Here is a 19,395-nt window from a genome sequence, read left to right as displayed (position 1 = left end):
ATTTGGTATCTGCTAAAGCTTGTTATTTTAACCATTTTTTTTGACAGAAAGGGCAAAAATATTTGAGGACTTTCTTAGATAGTATATTTGGGGATTGTTGCTATGGTAACAACCACAGGAAGATAAGACATTTCCCTGAACGGTAGAAGGCAATATCACTTGTCAAAAGTGATTTTGATACAGCCCTAGCAAAATATGATGTTGTAGCTAGAAACACGTGTGTATGTATGTGTGAATGTACACATATGAAAAATTCCTTATTTTCAGTAATTGAAAAATACCTCAAAATATTTTCCATAACTCAGACAATAAGTGATATTATATTAGAACTATATCACAAATTAAACTGTTGCCTACTATTGCCCAGTATAACATTGTTATATAAAATTTAAACAGTGTTTTTAAAAATATATATACATGTATACATATATTACCATTCCAATATTTAAAATCTCCAAACTGGAGGGAAGAACTTGTAAAATACAAAGACTTGAAAATCATAAGAGAAAAGGATGAGGAGCATATTAATCCTGCTGTCTTATCTCCTACAAGAGTTGCACTTAGGATGCTTTCCAGTGAGGTTACAGAGGATGAGCTTTTATCTTTATGCTTTTATTCAACTACAAAGCCCAGTTATTTTATTCAGCTACAAAAACCATTGTAATAGCTCATAGAATATCACATATGAAGGAATAATAGCATAGTAACTTGTCCAAGAAGCCTTTTTTATATGATTTTAGTTTAAGATGAGGTAACATGATTATAATTACTAACTTAAATAGCATTTTAGTGTATGCATACATTATCTGATTGAGCTTCTTAAAAATCCTTTGTAGTTGGTACTAGAATTGTTATTCACATTTTAGATGAGGAAACTGAGGCTTAGATGGAGTGTTGAATAACTTTTCCATAATCCCAGAGCTAGGAAATGTTAGAAGATGGATTGGAACCTGACTCTTAAGCTTATCCCTCTGGACTATTTGCTACCTTTTATTTGCTGTTCTATTACTTTCTCCAATCTGGGGGCCATTTTGTATTTATCTTTGTTTCTTAGATTGACATAACCAGTTTTCATAACTTGGTAATCTTGTAGCAGCATCCCTCTCCATAATTTGCCAAGTTGCTTTCCAAAGAACATATCCCGTATATCATTGGATCTGCATGTGTTTTTGTACTTTGGTAATATTTTTTTTTTTTTAATTTAAAAAAAAATTATTTTTTTTATTATTTTATTTTATTTTTTTATATTTATAATTTTTTTTCACAGTATATATGCATGAGTAATTTTTTTTTTTATAATATTATCCCTTGTATTCATTTTTCCAAATTATCCCCTCCCTCCCTACTTTGGTAAGATCTGATTAGCTAAACCATTTCAGAAATTGTAGTTAATGCTACCTTTGGGTGCACTTGTGAAAGTGGTTTTCATTTTAAATTCAACATTTTTTATTTCTTATATGAAAAATTTGATAATGAATTGCTTTTGTCCCCAAATAAACTATTACACTAAACTATTCTTTTAGATGTTCTATTTGAGAAGATGAGTTTTGGTATGTGTATCTTTATGTACATATGTATAAATGTGCATACACATATTATAAAGAGATAGACATCTTGCACTTAGGAAGACCCAAGTTTGAAACTGCTTCAGGGACTTTGTGACCCCAGGTACATCTCATAACCTTTGCCTGCTTCAGTTTCTTGATCTGTCAATGGTGATAAAATAATAATAATATGTCTCCCTAGGTTATGAAGATCAAATGAGATGTTTGTCAAATGGCTTGAAAATCTTAGATTGCTATGTAAATGCCACTTATTATCATTCTTATTATTGTTATTATACATGTTAAGCAGACTTTGCTATAATGAGATTTTACTCTAGACTGAAGTAATTAATAGTAACAAATATATGTGGACCTTGAACATTAATTAATGTTTATTTTCCCTTCAATGAAAGGGAAAATATTTTCATGACAATTATTTGTCTTTCTTACTCTTCCCTTTTTATAGTAGATTATTGTTCCCAGCAACATCATAAAGCAATAGAAACTCATGTTGTTTAGCCAAAATAACATGAAACGTTTTCAATGTTGTATGTATTTTGAGAAATATGTTTTTCTGACTTATTCTTTATAGCATCTGGAGACCAAACAGCTCATATCTGGAGATTTATGGTACAGCTACCAACACCTCAACCTACTACAGATACTAGTGTAAGTGCCTTTACTTAAATGAAAAATTCAAGTTATGCCATAAGTTATAGTTATGTGTGTTGCTTATGTCTCTTATGGCTAACCTATTGCACTTTTTATACAAATACTTTAATCATATATTGTCATGTATTACTTGATATATAAATGTTATATGCTTATTTGTCATCTAAATTTTTCAAGCAGAGAAAGCTAAATGATTTATGAAAATGAATATCCAAGTTAATTATTTAAAGATAAACATTTTGACCATGATTGTCAAATTTTTAAGATTTTTGAAGTCTCTTTCAGGAAAATTGCATTTACCTTTTTTGGTTTTGAATTGATTTTGTTATATATTAGAAAATTAGCACATTCTGGAAGATTTTATTCTTTCAGAGAACAAATAAATTCTCAGAGGAATTTAATTGTGAACACATGTAGTAATATTTTAAATTCAGAAGTAGGACTTTTTTTAATAATGAAAAATAATAGCATAAGTAAAATTAATTAAATAATGTAATCTTATTTTTTTATTGGTAAATATTGCCATATTGCCAGCAGGTGAATTATGTAGAAATTAAATGAGCTTGCATTTATTAATGTTTCAAGGTACAACTTGAACAATAACAATAAGGCAAATATAAAGTTGTGGTTGAATCAGGAAACTTAGCTGTATTACATGGCAAAAATTAATAATTTGCTTAAAATTTTAATATTGAGTTAATTTCATTTTTCTCTTCATTATGCTTGCACTGAATATAAGGGATCAGCTTACATCTAAATTCAGAATTTTGGTCTAACTTAAGGGAAATAAAAGTCTGAATTGTTACATTGTATCATCATTGCAATATTATTTAATTACTTTAGGAACTGATTCAGAAATTTAATTGATAAGGATACTACCTCCATTTTCCTCTTCCCATTCTAGTAAGTTATCTTCATAATTGCTATGAATGAAATAATTTGTCATTTGGTGACTACCTTTTGTGATGAGCCTCTCCAAACTTAAATAGATTGGTTCTCAAGGACTTTTAAACTTGATAGCCCCTATCTTATGCTTTATTCTTATGCTTTACTGGCATAGCTTTCTGTCATGATGATGCATCTGAGTAGAAATTTAGTGAAGAGGTCACTATAGAATTTAATAATTGTTTTTAAAAGACTTACACTTTAATAACATTTAAATATATATAGCGGCTTGACCTGCTTAAAATGTTGGCAAATAGAATTTATGCTGAGTCATCTTTAATGATCAAGATCTCATTTGACTTAGTACTTTTTATGTGCAATGTTGTAATTATATTCATATAGTATTTAGTGTCTTAAACATTTTGTATTATTTGTATCATAGGAAATAGATCTGAAAAAAATCAAAGACTGAGAAGTCATGAGATTTTTGTTAATATTATGGATGAAATAAATATTGATATGTACAGCCTACAACATTTTCATTAAAGTGGCCACAGATTACCAGTACTTTATTGATAAAATATTTACTGAATACCAATTACCAGAAAAATCAAGTAATGAAGTAATATGGAAAATGAAGGCCAACTGATTGTAGTTGGAACTGGCCACATATTTTTCTGGAGTGGCTGTAGTGAAGGGGAGTACTGAGAAGCTGGTTTAGGTTTTGCTAACAAAACTAATCTAATAAGCTTGTATGCCTACCAAAAGGAGTGAATGACAAGCTCGTGACAGTATGATTGCCACTTGCAGGAAAATACCATACCACCATCATTAGTGCCTGTGCTCCCATCCTGACAATCCCTGGTGAGATCAAAGAAAAATTTGTTGTGGGAACCTTGATCATCAATGTGCCAAAAGAAGACAAGCTTATAATTCTGAATAATTAATGCTAGAGTTGACTATGACTGCTAGACAAGGAAGGGGGAATCCTTGGGAAGAATGGAATTGGAAACAGCAACAGCAGTAGTCACTTCTACTGAAAACTAATGCGTCTCATGACTTTATTATCTACATTGTCTTCCTTTTACTTAGATATAATAAAACTTCATGGATATACCCTCACAATAAACACTATTTGTAAAGAGAAGAGACATACCAACATGTGAGAGTAATAAAGGCAAGATGTGGTACACTGTTGAACTGATCATAGACTTTTCCTCTCCAAGCTAAATATTCATATGCAACAAAATTCATCAAAAGTAAAGTACAAGAGAAACTTAGAAGCAGGATTCTTGACTCAGGAGGAAGGTGGATGAATGTCAGTTTTATGCTGATAGTAACAATCCAAAGGCTTTTTATAATGCATCGAAGACTATTTGTGGTCCAAGGACTGTGGTGCATTTCAGCAATTCAGTGCTGATGGAGTCACATTGATTAGTGATAAGGACATGTTCCCAGAGAGATGGGCTGAACACTGTTATAGTGTTCTCAGCAGACCATTATCAAACTATGGTGAAGCCATTGACTGTTTATGTCAGGTGGAAATGAGACCCTCCCTAGCTGAAGTTCTAACTAAAGGAGATCTCGGTTTGGAATGTGGCAAATTGCCTGGTGCTGATTCTATTCCAACTGAGATTTAAAAGGAGGGTGTGGGTCCATTCTTTATATATAATGGGACTGAAATTTTCCAGAATATATGACAAAAGGAGGTTATGCCCCAGGAGTTCAACAATGCCTCCATTGTCCATCTCTGTAAAGGTAACAAATAGATTGTCCTAGGACAATTAGAAGAGTGGGATATGTCTCAGTTGTTGCTAGATTCTTCATAGAATAATCCTTAATCAGCTGATTCTGTATCCAGATGAAGGTCATCTACCTGAGAACCAGTGTGGTTTCAGAAAGTACTAAGGAATGGTTAATAGTGTTTGCTGCCTGACCATTCCAGGAGAAATTCCTTTGGTACTATCAACTTATGGAAAATTATGTCAAAATTTGGTTACCCAGAAAGTTTGATCAGTATTGTACATCAATTTTATTGACAGCATGTTTGTTTGGGTTCCGGACAGTGGACAATGTTCTTGCAGTTTCCCACTCACTAATGGAGTGAAATAAGGCTGTGTGCTTGCTCCTGTGTTTTTAAGCATGATGTTTTCAATTGTGTTGTCAAATCTTTCAGTGAGGATGAACATAGCATCAAAGTCATTAAAGTGGAGGGAGTATTGGTGTATAATCTGTTCACAGTTGATCATGAACTCAGTGTAGCCTCTGAAACTGAGATGCAATAAAAAGTGGGAATTACTTCTCTGTAGCTTGTGCTAATTTTGGCTGAATGCTATGGATAATTTCATTTTCTGTGGCAGTGTACTTTCTAGGGATGTCCACATTGATAATGAAGTTGACATATACATTGCCAGAGTTAGTTCAGGTTTGCACAACTCTGAAGAAAAGTGGATGAGGAGAGGTGTTTGACTACCAAACCAAATATCTATAGAGTCATTGTGCTGATATCATTGTATTTCAATGTCATGCCAGAAAATTGAATTGCTTCCATTTGAATTGTCTTAGGAATATTCTGACTGGATAACTAACAAGATAATATACCAAACACTAAGATCCTTTTTTGAAATAAGCATTCCAACTCAACTGCACAAAGCACAATTCCATTGGGCTGGTCCATTGTTTGAATGCTAAATGTATGTTTGCCCAAAAGACTTTTATGGAGAACTCACATCGGGTAAAAGCTCACTTGGTGATTAGAAAAAGAAACACAAGGATGCTCTTAAGGTCTTAAAAACTTAGAAATTGATTGCATGATATGGGAGACACTGGCATAGAACTGCCCAGCATGTTGTATCCTCATCAGAGAAGTTGTACTCTCTGAGCAAAGCAGGATTGAAGTAGTTCAGAAGAAACTCATGGGATGTGCAGTGAGAGAATCCACCCAAATGTTCATATGGGCTTTTTGTTCCTTACCTGTGGCAGAGGATTCCAAGCTCATGTGGTCTGATTAGTCACAGTTGGACACACTGCAACTTGACTTTAACATAGTGATGTCAGTTTAGTCTTTGAAACAAAAAACAACTACCTACCTTTAATAAGTTAATTTTTTTCCTTATGGCTCCCTTGTCTTATCTATAAAGAAAGGGCTTTGAATTACATTAACTCTGTTTTTTCCAGCTTTAAAACAGTATAATTTTTATGATTTTATTTTCGATTAAGTAGAAAACTTTAAAATTTTTGAAGACATTTCCTTTGTATCATAAGTTTAAATCGGTAGAAATCTTTTTTTTTTTAAAGACTTAGTGCTTAATTTGAAAAAATATCTATCCCTTGTTGTGAATTTGCTGACATTCCAAAAGAAAATTATGAGATTGTTGTTAATGAGACATTTAAAATGGAAATTTTAGTGTTTAAAATAAAGTTAATTATCCTAGTCAAAATTTTAGTCATGAAATTCATAAAGTTCTTTTCATTTTTACCTTAGTTTTTTTTTTTTAAGACAGAAGAAAAAGATTAAACTAAGAATAGCTTAAAGTTTGTGTTTGAAACAAACTATTTACAAATGGGAAATTTAATATTGATATTATATAGTAGATTGTTCATTTTCTGTTAATTTTTTGTTTACAAGAGAATTTTGTGTTTAAATCAATGTTTATAACTTTAGAAAAATGAAGAATTGTTTTGCTTCCTATTTATCATAACATTGGTTCACACAAATAAGATATAGTAACATGTTTGTCATTGACTTTATTTGGTTTTCTGGATTAGTTGATACTTCTGAAATACAGGTGGATAAATAAAGTCATAAATGGTTTTTGAGGAAGAAAAACAGTCTAATTATAGTCTTGCAGTAAAGAAGTTTAAAATGTAGCTATAAACTGTATTTTATATGAGGACAGATTTTCACTTTTATGCCTTTTGTTTTTTAGCAACAAATGTCTGGAGAAGATGAAGTGGAATTTTCAGATAAAGATGATGCAGATGGAGATGGAGAGGGTTCCAGTGATTGCCCTACCATTAGAGTTCCCCTAACGTCACTTAAAAGCCATCAAGGAGTGGTGATAGCAGCTGATTGGTTGGTTGGAGGAAAGCAAGCAGTAACAGCTTCATGGGATAGAACCGCCAACCTGTATGACATTGAGACATCTGAACTTGTTCATTCTTTAACAGGTACCTTTTGAGTATTTTTTTTTTTTTTTTTATTGTTTCCTTGGTAAAAATAGGACACCTCTTTCAAATGAGTTTTTTTCCAATGCAATTAATGTATCTTGTATGTTTTAGTCATTCAAGAATATATATATATATATATATATATATATATATATAATTAAAGTTGCTTTTGAAGCTTGTAATAATAATTAATGGCTGATCCTATAAAGTGTAGAGAATTATATTATTGGGAGCTTAATCTGAACATGTGTATAAGAGGATTTTCATAGTATTGTAAAGAGAAAGTATATCCTAATCTAATCATAATCAACTTGTGTTCACTTGCATTTTTATTTTCAGTCCTTCACAGAATACATTTTTTAAATATGTGAATGTGTTCAGTCACCTTAGGGATGAGACTCTTAAAAAAATGAAGGTTTCATATAGATGGACTATTGTACAGACTTATCATGTCTAAATAGCTTGAACCTAAAAGTAAGCAGTTGTGTCACATTAAATACTGCACACATTGCCACTTTCTAGTTTCTACTTGAATGCATGTCAATGAAATTTGAGATTTCATTGAAACATTAGTCCTAGGACAAATGCCTCCTTGATTCTATTAGAAAAGTACTCATTAAAGTGACTTGTTCATTTTTAATTTTCACCTAAATTGATTCCTCTCATTGGAGAACACTTTATAAAATCTCCATATTGATTTTTTTCTTTCTTTCTAGAAGTACAGTGTTTTTTTTTTTTTTGTTTGTTTGTTTTTTTTAATGAGTGCTTTATTATAGATATATTCATGAAAATAAGAAATCTTGCTTTTTTGTTTCTAAATGTTCTTATCTGTGGTTGTAGGGCATGATCAAGAGTTAACACATTGTTGTACACATCCTACCCAGCGTCTTGTAGTGACATCATCTCGTGATACAACATTTCGCCTTTGGGATTTCAGAGATCCTTCAATCCATTCTGTGAATGTCTTTCAAGGTCATACAGAGTAAGTGACAGGTGCTTTCTAAATTCTGATTATATTTATTGGTTGGTATTTGTACACATGTTGCATTTTAATTTAATTTTCAATATTTATTTTTCATCTTTGTAAACATTAACTTTTTTCTTCAGATTTTAAATCGATAAGAAATAAAAATATTAGGTAGTTTATTAACATCTAACTCAACTTGTTTTTATTAATAGATATAGTTTATATATTATTAAATTGAGTATATCTTTTTCTGGAATGCTTAATAGTATATAAGTAATATTTTTTAAAGACTTTTATAATTTATTTTTCAATTAATAGACTTTTATTTTATTCCCTTACAATTACCCTACCAGAAAACACCACCTACCTTTTCCTCCTTACCTCCTCATTGAAAAAAGAAAAAAAAAATCCCTTAAGAGATGTATAATCAGGCAAAAAAAAGTTCCACACTATTTATAGATACTATGTGTATTTTATCTTGCATCTTGAGCCCACCACTTCTCTGTGAGAAAGTAGATAGTGTATTTCTTTATTGGTTAATTAAAGTACTTTGAAGATTTTAGAACCGATAATAGTTCCAGATGATCCTATCTTATTCCAGATCATGCTCATGTGAAATCTTGACTCCTCATTTCTTATTTCTGTTAATTGTTATAACTGACTTCATTACCACACTCTCTTTTGGATCATTTACAATTATTTTACAAATCTATGTTGACAGAAAGAAATTAGACCATAGTAGAGGATCACTTTTGAAATTCATCCCTAGATTTTTATGTTGCCATTTGTGCTTTGGCTTTGTACATCTTAATGACTATTTACATTTACTTTTCCTCTCTGTGCAGTGGATGATGTACCCCAAAATGCTGCAGAAATGTCAAAATGTTGTCACTGTGTAAAGAATTATAGAATCTTTATTAGAAAAATTATCATTTCAAAGACTTTATATTTTTACTAAAATTTTTATTATGAACTTATTAATCATCTGTAACTATGAATATTTAATTATACAAAGAATAAAAAAGGAAACCATGAACCTCAGTTATCGTTTTTTCCTTATTTAATGTGATAACAAAATTGCCTTGTTTCTATCCCATCCTGAATTTTTGTTCTAGGTATCTTCCCCTTCTTCCCTTTCCTCTTCCCTTTCTTCTCCCCCTTCCCTTTTCCCTTTCCCTTTCCCTTTCATCTTTTCCTTTCGTCCCTTCCTTTCTTCCCTACCTCTCTTATTTCTCTTTAACTACTAATTACCTAGTCACTGTAGTAGCAAATTTGAGCAGTTAAAACATATCGACATATTTCCATGCCTGAATTTTGCAAGTCTGGTCTATCATCTTTCTACTAAGATGTAGATGTCATATTACCAGTCCTCTGAAGTCATGGATTGGTCTGTTATTTTCCTATGTGATTTTCTTCTACATTATTGTCATTAATGCTATTTCTCATTTCTTCCTATTTTAATTTGCATTAATTTATTCAAATCTTCTCTGACTTCCCTGAATCTATCATATTCATAATTTTTTTATGGCACAATACTTACTACACAGCTTATTCAACCATTTGTTTCTATTTCTTAGCTACAATCAAAATTTTACTTTAAATATTTTTCTACACACGGGGTGCTTTAGCCCTCTATCTTTGACTTTGTTAATATACACTGTGTGCTTAGTAAATGCATCTTTGGAACAAAGGGTATTACAATTTAGTGATTTTTGGGTAATTGCTTTCCAGAATTGTTAAACAGATCCACTTCTTCATCCCTTGTCCATTAACAAATTTTTCTTTCCCTAGTCTCTCCATACAGTTTCTCTTTTTACCTCTTGTCATCTTTGTCAATTTGATGAGTATGAGGTAGAATCTAAGATTTGTTCACCAGTTTATTGATTTTACAGAAGACAAGACAAATATCCACAAATGTAAATTGCCTAATGTTACAGGATAGTTAATGATAGAGAAGCTACTAGGATTCAAATCTCCAGATTAATAATGTTAGAAATTTCCCCCACTATAGAGGGAATGTGATAAGTCTATTTGATGATTAAATTATAAACCCAGTCATATATGCATATGCTAGCTTTGTCCCAAAAATCTCCTAAAAATCAAATAAAATGTAGCATTTTATTATAAACTAATCTTGTTAGCTTTTTTGGTCTCTTCCTCACCTTCTTGACTAAATTCCTTTAAAAAATCCATCTTTATCTAATGTATTTCTACTTCCCATCCTTGAACTCTCTTTGAAAATTTTTATAATCAGGCTTCTGACTTAATCTTTCCACAAAAAAACTGCTTTTTTCCAGTTACCAGCATTTTTTTAACTGCCATTCTAATGGTCTTTTCTTAAATCTCATCTTTCTTGGCTTCTTTGAAATTATTCATCACTTTGTTCATTGTTCTCATTATACCGCTTTCTCATTCTTCTCAGTTTTTCCGATCACTCCTTGGTCTGTTTTAAAGGATTTTCATGTCACAAAGTATTTTGAAAATCTTAAAGTACTTTATAAATATTAGCTGACAGTATGCTAATTGTGCGTATACCTTAAAGCTCTTTCCCCTTTTTCACTTTTCTCACTGTAATATCTCATTTATTGTAACTTCCGTGGATTCCTTTTTGCAGTTGATTTCAAGATCTTTGTGCTCATGCCTTTTTTTCCCTCCCTGAGCTCCAGTTCCATATCACCAGTTCTCTCTTGGACATTTCACATTTAATGTCTAGTAGGCATCTCAAACTGAACATGTCCAAAACAAAACTTGTCTTTTCCTTTTCCTCCAGATTTAGTCTTCTTTTGAAATTATATTATTGTTGAGGTTCTACCGTCTTCTTTGTCACTTAAGAGTTTGCAATTTGGTTACTTACTCCAAACAAATTGCCATATCTCTCCTGTATATCTTCAGTGTTCTTCTCACATAACTGTACCTGCTTCTGGTCTTCCTTACCTTTGTTCTTGACTATTATAGCTTTCTGTTTAGTTTCTGTTTTGTAGGTCTAACCATTGCAGTCCATCTTGTATACTGCTGCCATAGTGAGTTTCCTAAAATATAGGTCTTCCATGTTACTTCCCTACTTAATAAATTCCAATACTTTCTAGTGATCTTAAGTCCTATAATTATTTTTATTAAATTTTTGTCATTTAAAGCTCTTTACAACCTGATTATCTCTTCATATTATTTCTATTACCCTTCTTGCATTGTAAAGAAGCTATACTGGGTCTTTTTGTTGTTCACATGTGACACTTCATCATTGATTGCCTTACCTTTGTACTTTATCTCCACCTCACCTAGAAAGCCCTTTCCCCTCACTTATGCCTCTTTTAAGAATCCTTGCATTCCTTCAAGAGTCAGGTTAAATGCTGTCTTGTGTGGAGGAACTTTGCAGGTTTTGATCCCCCACCCTATCCCTCACTCCCATTTCTCTTAATATCTGGTACCCTCTTTCTGAGATTATCTTCTCCCTTTTATGTTTCTTGCATATTCCTTTTTATTTACAAGTTGGCTTACGTAGCATGTAAGTTTTTTGATGGTGAAAATGCTTTTTACCTTTTCATTGCATTCCCCAGTGCTTAATGCAATGTCTGACATAGATCAATTACTTTGTAATTGCTCATTATGGACTGACTAAATTGGGAAGAATAGCAAACATTAGATTGAAATTGAATATTTGATAGTTTTTCTATATATACATATAAATATATGTTTCTTTTAGGTATTCTTTCTTATTCTTTTTATTCATATTTTTCAGTTACTTATATAATTCATACCCATTTTTCACACACACAGAAAGTTACCTTTATGCAAGGAGACTCAGTTAGTGATGGCATGATATACATAGTCCCTGCTACCATGAAAACTGAAGCTTTTGGTCTCCTAAGCTTGAGAGTTCTTAGCTACAGTGGATCAAGCCAATCACTTGCAAGCACCAAATTCAGTATTAATATGATACTGAGATCACGGCCTTTGAGAGAGAGCCAATTAGCCAGGTCAGAACTCCATAAATCCTAATCAGATTGAGATTGGGCCCTAATATTTCCAGCAAGGGTCAGGTAGGAAAATACCTGTTTCCCCTATATTTCAAAAAACAACTTTATGAGAATAGTCTACACAAAATATTTTTTTAATTGTTCTCTCTCTTTTTTTAAAGATCACTTTTCCTTTTTACCTGTATTTCTCCCTTTTTTCCTACCCAGCAAGGTATTTCATGCAATAAAGATTAAAGAAAAAGAAAGAAGTTTAGTGAAACCAACCAGTACTTCAGTCATGTTTGACAATCTCTATTGGGAACCTATAGTCCCCTAATTCTGTCAGCAAAGGAGAGATATATCTTCTCAAAACTTTTCCAGAGTTAAGCTTGTTCATTATAATGACCCTGCTTTTACTTTAATTTTTAAAATGTTTTCTCATTACATAGTTGTCATCATGTATATTGTTTTCCTGATTCTACTTACATAGCTGTTGATTCATTTAGATCTTGTGTTTCCAAAACTCTTCATATACATTGTTTTTGTTTGTTTATTAGATTATTAGATTATATTTATTAGATTAGAAAAGTGTTTGTTTTGAAACCAGGCCGACTTTTTTTGCTGAGGTTGATGAACAACTGTAATTATTTGTAAATCACAGTTTTATTTTAAAATTAGTTGATGAATATTCTCCTTCTTGGAACTTTTCAAGTTCATTGGAAGTTGGCAGAAGTGATAAATATGAAGAAAAAAGAGAAGCTTGAAAAGACTTATATGAACAGATTCAGTTAGATAGTATTGTAGATAGAACACTGGACTTGGAGTCAGGAAGTCCTGAGTTCAAATTTTGCTTCAAACATTTAGTTTTGTGATCCTTAGCAAATTACTTCACCTCTTTTAATCTTAGTTTCTTCATCTATTCATTTGAGAAGACAATATCTCACAGGTTTGTTAAAAGGATTAAAAGAATTGATATCACAAAATATCTTAATACATAAAACACTTTGTAAACCCTAAGCACTATATAAATGCTAGTCATTAATATTATTATATAGATTTAAATAAATGGAACCAGCAGTCATGCAATCATAACACATAAATGGAAAGGAAAAAAGTCAAACCTAACACTTTTTTTTGAAGAAGAGATGAAAAGACAGACATACACCTTTTTTTTTTTTTTTTTTTTTTGAAGAGATGAAAAAATGGAGCTCTTTTTTTTTTTCCCCCTTTGTAGATGTGAGTGATTATGTGCATATGGCATTGTATATACTATTAGAGATTCAGTTCTATGTATTAAGGCAGTTCTATTGAAATGCTTTCTTTTAGTTTTAGACTTTTTTTTTTTTTTTTAATAAGGGATGACTTACTTTTAGGGGAAGAGTAAGAGTTGTCAGAAAGAAGGTGATAAAAAATAAAATGTTGATTAAAAATTAAAATTTAAAAAAAGACAAAAAGAATTTATTTAAGACATATCTTCCATTAAGGAGCAGGGGGAATCTTACTGTTTTCATTCATTTCATTGTAACAGATACATGTTTTTGCATTGCTTTTTTAGTTTATTGGTTGATAGAGCTTTTATAGTTAGCCAGATAATTGCTAAGTTTCATTCTGTATTAAAGATTAAAATGAATTAAAATTCTGAGGAAGACACTTATTATGTGGAGTCAGTGAAAGGGGGATTTTATTTTGGTTGCTGATTGTTTCTCATTTGTCTTTCTCTGTGAAATATAAGGAGTGAATAAATTAATCGTTTTTTGTCTTCTTTTTATTGGTAGATATATGAAATTTATGGTTCTGTTTAATTATGTGCTTGTGTAGATTATAAGTGCATACAAAGAAAAGGTTAATATTTAATATGAATTTGGAAGGAAAATTCATCACATTCCATTTTATTCAAATTTGTGTAAGACATTTCTAGGCTTCAAGTGACATGTGAATTAATTTTAGTCAAAATTTAGTCAAAAAAAATTGGATATGTACATTATTATATCAGGTATAAGCAAGTCAAGGGAGAGTTTTAGTTTAATTTAGAAGTTCCAAAATTTAATTAAAACAGAAATTATGTATTATTTTTTTCTAAATAGAAAAATAGCACTAGTATTATTCTTATTCAGATGGTTTTTGTTCCTCACCTAAATTTTTATTCTCATCTTATCTTTACTTCCTAAATGATGAGATAAACATTTTATAAAATTAATATATGTAGCATGCTGATATGGTTAATCTATTTGGATTTTTCTGGTCCTCTGTTTAGTAAAAACACTAGCAATAGATTAGAAAGGTGTTTGTTTTGAACCAGGTTTACTTTGAACAATTGTAATTACTTATAAATCACAATTTGAAAGAATCATATTTTAGCTTATTTTAAAATTAGTTGATGAATATTCTCCTTCTTTACCTTAAAGTGAATAGAGGGTTTTGTGTTAATTTTCCTTAAAAAAAAACTTCTAAAATAACTTGCAACCAAAATTTTTAGGATTATTTTTGTCAGAAGATGGCATTATAGTTCTTTTTTTATTACAGAAAATATTTCTTTATAATAATACTTGATGAACAAAAAGCAGTAGGCTTTCCAAAAACATTCTTTTAGAAAGAAGGAAATGAATTATTTCATAGGAATTCAGCTGAGAATATTTCTCCCCAAAGAGTAATAGTCTTTTGCCTCTATGACAGTTTCTTAGCTTTTAGATATGCGTTATAATTCTTACAGGAATTAAAGGCCTTAAGTTGTGTGTATACATAGAAACATATATAGTGTGTATTTACTTTTACCAAAGCCAGAAATGCTGAATGAAAGTAGAAAGGGATACTTTGTCATTATTTTTCTTCCATATTAATTAAAGAATAAAACAGCATACAATTATTAAAAATAAATTTAATACTAACTTAAGCAAGTTTTATAGTATCTCCAGATCTAAATTAATTCCTTTGTAAAATAAAGGGAACAAATTAAATGCATCCATGAAGCTTACTTACTAACTTTAAAATTCTATTAAATTTGTTTGTCAGAGTTGGAATTATAGGTCTGGAAATCAAATCAAATCATAGAGGACTTCAGAACTTGTCCAATCCAACTACTTTTAGTGTGTACTTTAGTGTGTTCCTCAGGCATGTGAATTTTTTTTTTTGTAATAACTATTTTCCCTCAATTACATGTCAAGATAATTTTTAGGATTCATCAGATTTTGAGTTCCAAATTTTTCTCTCTTCTTCTTTTCCTTTCCCTTTTCCTAAAAAGGCAGGCAATTTAATATAGGTTATACATGTGCTATATGTAGAACATTTTCCCATATTAGAGTTTTGAAAGAAGAAATAAATCAAAAGAAAAAAAGACATAGAGTAAAGCAGGTGAAAAAAAGTTTGCTTCTATCTGCATTCAAAATCTATCAGTTCTTTATCTGAATGTGGATAGCTTTTGTATTTGTCCTAGATCATTGTTTTGCAGAGGAGAGATGAATCATTTCATAGTTGAACATCACAGAGTGGTGTTGACACTCTGTACAATGTTTTCCTGCTGTTGGTCATTTCACTTTGCATCAGTTTGGGCAAGTCTTTCCAGATTTTTCTGAAACATACCTGTTCATCATTTAATGTTTTACAATAATATTCCATTACGGTTAAATAGTACAGCTTGTTCAGCCTTTTCATCCCCTCAGTTTCCAATATTTTGACATTGTGAAAATGCTATTAAATATTTTTTTTTCCACATTTAGATCCTTCCCCCCCCCCCCTTTTATTGATCTCTTTGTGATACAGACCTTATGCTGATATTTCTAGATTAAAGGGTATGCATAGTTTGATTGTCCTTTGGTCATAGTTCTAAATTGTTCTCCAGTTCTCCACTACTAACAGTGAATTATTGTCCCACTTTCCCACATCCTTTCACATTTATCTTTTTTTTTTTTTTTTTTCATGTTAGCCATTCTGATAGGTTGAGGTATTGTGCCTCAGATTTGTTATTAGCATTTTTCTAATTTAAAAGTGATTTAGATCACTTCTTGATATGCTATAAATAGCTTTGATTACTTTATTTGAAAACTTTTCTGTTCCTTTGACCATTTATCAACTGGTGAATGACTTATGTTCTTATAAATTCCATTTTCTATATGTTTGAGAAATGAGCCCTTTATCAGAGTCACTTATTGTAAAGATTATTTCTCGGCTTTCTGCTTTCTTCCTAATCTTAGTTGTATTGGTTTTGTTTGTGTAAAGCATTTTCATTTAATATAATCAAAATTATCTATTTTACATATCATAATGCACTCTGTCTGTTTGGTCATAAACCTTTAACTCCTCTAACTTCTCCTCGAACAATTTGAGAGTAGTAGAACCAAGCAAACATTGTACAAAGTAACAAGATTATGTGATGGTGACTTATGATGGACTGGCTGTTCTCAACAATTTGGTGATTCAAGGCAATTACATTAGACATGGAATGAAAAATGCCATCCACATACAGAGAAAGAGAGAGAACTATGGAGACTGAATATGAATTGAAGTATAGTATTTTCACCTTTTTATTTATGTGTGTGTGTGTTTGTTTTTTCTTCTGGTTTTTTTCCCCTTTTGGTCTGATTTTTTTCTTGCACAACATGACATATGAAAATATGTTTAAAAGAATTTCACATATTTAGCCTATACCAAATTGCTTGCTTTCTTGGGGAGGGAAAAAAATTGGAACAAAGTCTTTAACAAAAATGAATGTTGAAAACTGTCTTTTCATGTATTTGGAAAAATAAAATACTATTGAAAATTTAAAAAATATTTGGATGCTATACCAGTTGGTGCATATGTGTTTAGTATTAATATTGTTTGTGGTACCTTTTAGCAAGATGTTGTTTCCTTTCTTATCTCTTTTAATTAGGCCTATTTTTGTTCTACCTTTGTATGAAATCAGGATGACTACCTCTGTAATTTTTACCTCAGGTGAAGCAAATATAGATTCTGTTCCATCCTCTTATCTTTATTCTAAATGTGCCTCTCTGTTTCTTGTAAACAACATATTAGAGGATTTTGGTTTTTGATTCATTCTACTTACTATCAGCTTCCATTTTATGGGAGAGTTCATCACATTCACATTCAGTTATGATTATTGTATATTTCCCTTCATCTTATTCTGTTTGTCATCACTCGCCTTTTATCCATTCCATCCTTGATGGTGTTTTGCTTCTGTTTGCTGTCTCTCTCTTGGTCTGCCCTCCTTACTTTGATTCTTCCCATTTAACTTAATCTCTTCCCCTTGTACTTATTGTGCTGCTTTTTTTTCATTCCATAGCTTTTTTTTAAAAAAATCATTCTTTAAATTTACCTTATATCTATGTCCTCTGTGTATATTTTTTGTAGCTGAACTATTAGTGGTGCAGTTTTTAAGAATTACAAATAATTATCTTCCCTTTAGGAATATAAACAGTTCAACTCCATTAAATCTCTTTTGTTTCTTTTCCCTTTCCCTTTTTTAGGTTTCCTTTAGGTCTTGATATTGGAGATCAAATTTTTTTTTTTTCAATTTTGTCTTTTTCCTTATGAAAACTTGAAATCCTTCTATTTTATTGAATAACCTTTTTTTTTTTTTTTTTTTTTTTTTTTTTTTTTTTTTTTCTTTCCGCTTGAAGTATTATGCTTAATTTCTCTGGGTAAGTAACCAGATTCCTGGTTGTTGTCCTAGATCTTTTGTTTTCTACAATATCATGTTCCATGACCTTTATTTAATGTTACAGTTGAATCATTTTTTTCTGTTCTACTAAAAAGGAGTATTTTTTACTTGACCTGATGGTTTTATAATTTGTCTATAACATTCCTTGGAGTTTGGCTTTATTTCAATACCTATTTTGTCTTCTGGTTTTAGTCTATCAGGGCAATTTTCCTAATTTCTTGAAAGATGCTGTGTAGGTCCTCCTTTTAATTATGAATTTCACTTAGTAGGTAGTTCAATGATTTTGAAATTATCTCTCTTCCATCTGTTTTTCAACTCACTTATTTTTCTCATGAGATATTTTATATTTGCTCTCATTCTTTTGAATTTGATTGATTCTTGATGTCATTAGCTTCTTTCAGCTTAACCAGTTCTAACTTTAAGAAGTTGTGTAAATCAATTAACTTTTGTACTTGCCTTTTCCATTTGGCCAATTCTGCTTTTTAAGGAGTTATTTTCTTCAGTGAATTTTTATCTTGTTTTTCTTTTGGCCATTTCTACTTTTTTAAAGCAGTTTTACTTTTTCAAAAAGTCTTTTTTCAAAATGGCATTATTCTCATTTTTTCCCCCAAATTTTTCTTCTATCTCTCTTATGTGATTTAAAATTTTTTTTTGAGCTCTTCCAAGAGTTTTTTCCTGGTCTTGAGGCCACTTCCCTTTTTATTTTTTGGTTTTGTCCATGAGTGTTTTTGACATTGTTGTCTTTTTCTGTGTTTGTGTCTTTTCCCTCCCTGTTAACCATGATAACTTTATGTGGTCAGATTCTTTTTTGTTGTTTTTTGCTCATTTTTTTTGACCTTTTTCCTTTTCAATTTGAGCTCTTGCTCCCTTGGTAGAAGGAGTACTGTCTCAGGCTTCTTGTGTGAGGGATTGTAGGCCCTGGCTGTTTATTGCTGATATTGCCCTGAGGTCCACAGGAGAGCTTTTTCTCTGGTGCTATGCTGATGGGGTGTGGCAGGGGAAGGCTGGTACTACGGGGGGCTGTAGGGGTCTGGCAGCCTGCCTGTGTGCTGAGCTAGGAGCGTGGTGCTGATGTTTGATGTATGCTGAAGCCAGGGTGTTATTTCTTAATTTTCCTAGGGCTATACTGAAGCAGATAGCTGATTGGCTGCTGAAAGTTGCCTCTTTTGCCCAGGGATATGTTGAAGCACATGGCAATTCTTAGAGCTGGAGTCTTTCTTGTTTGAGTGGCTTTGTTGATGCAAATGGGAAGGGTCCTGGTATTGGGGTTTGCCTGCTCCACTACTCTGGGGCTCAGGAACTCTTGCTGATTTGCTTTGATAGGGCTTGCTGCTGACTTATTGGGATACTTCTGTCCTGGACTACATTCCTTTTTTGCCTATATTAGATATTTCTTGACAATCTTCCAAGTTTCTTTGTCTTAAAGATTGTTTTATCCAACTTTTTTGCTGGTTCTGCTATTCCAGGATTTGTTTTATGTGTTGCCTTGTGGTTGTTTGGTGATAAATAGGAGAGACATATGACAGTTTATTGCTTACTCCTCCATCTTGG

The 19,395-nt window shown here is 31.4% G+C and overlaps 1 protein-coding gene across 2 annotated transcripts in view; it reads left to right on the top strand.

The window, feature by feature from the left end:
- Positions 1-19,395, top strand: part of WDR37 (WD repeat domain 37) — a 99,848-nt gene that overhangs the window by 54,527 nt on the left and 25,926 nt on the right. For both annotated transcript variants that reach the window (XM_074267217.1, XM_074267216.1), the window contains 3 exons: positions 2,137-2,213; positions 7,031-7,271; positions 8,112-8,253. In XM_074267217.1, coding sequence (XP_074123318.1) covers positions 2,137-2,213; positions 7,031-7,271; positions 8,112-8,253 — 460 coding nt within the window. The remainder of the gene's footprint in view (positions 1-2,136; positions 2,214-7,030; positions 7,272-8,111; positions 8,254-19,395) is intronic.

The sequence above is a fragment of the Sminthopsis crassicaudata genome, chromosome 5 (genome assembly GCF_048593235.1).
Source record: "Sminthopsis crassicaudata isolate SCR6 chromosome 5, ASM4859323v1, whole genome shotgun sequence".
In the NCBI taxonomy this organism is placed as follows: domain Eukaryota; kingdom Metazoa; phylum Chordata; class Mammalia; order Dasyuromorphia; family Dasyuridae; genus Sminthopsis; species Sminthopsis crassicaudata.
This window is presented reverse-complemented; position numbering and strand designations above follow the sequence as displayed.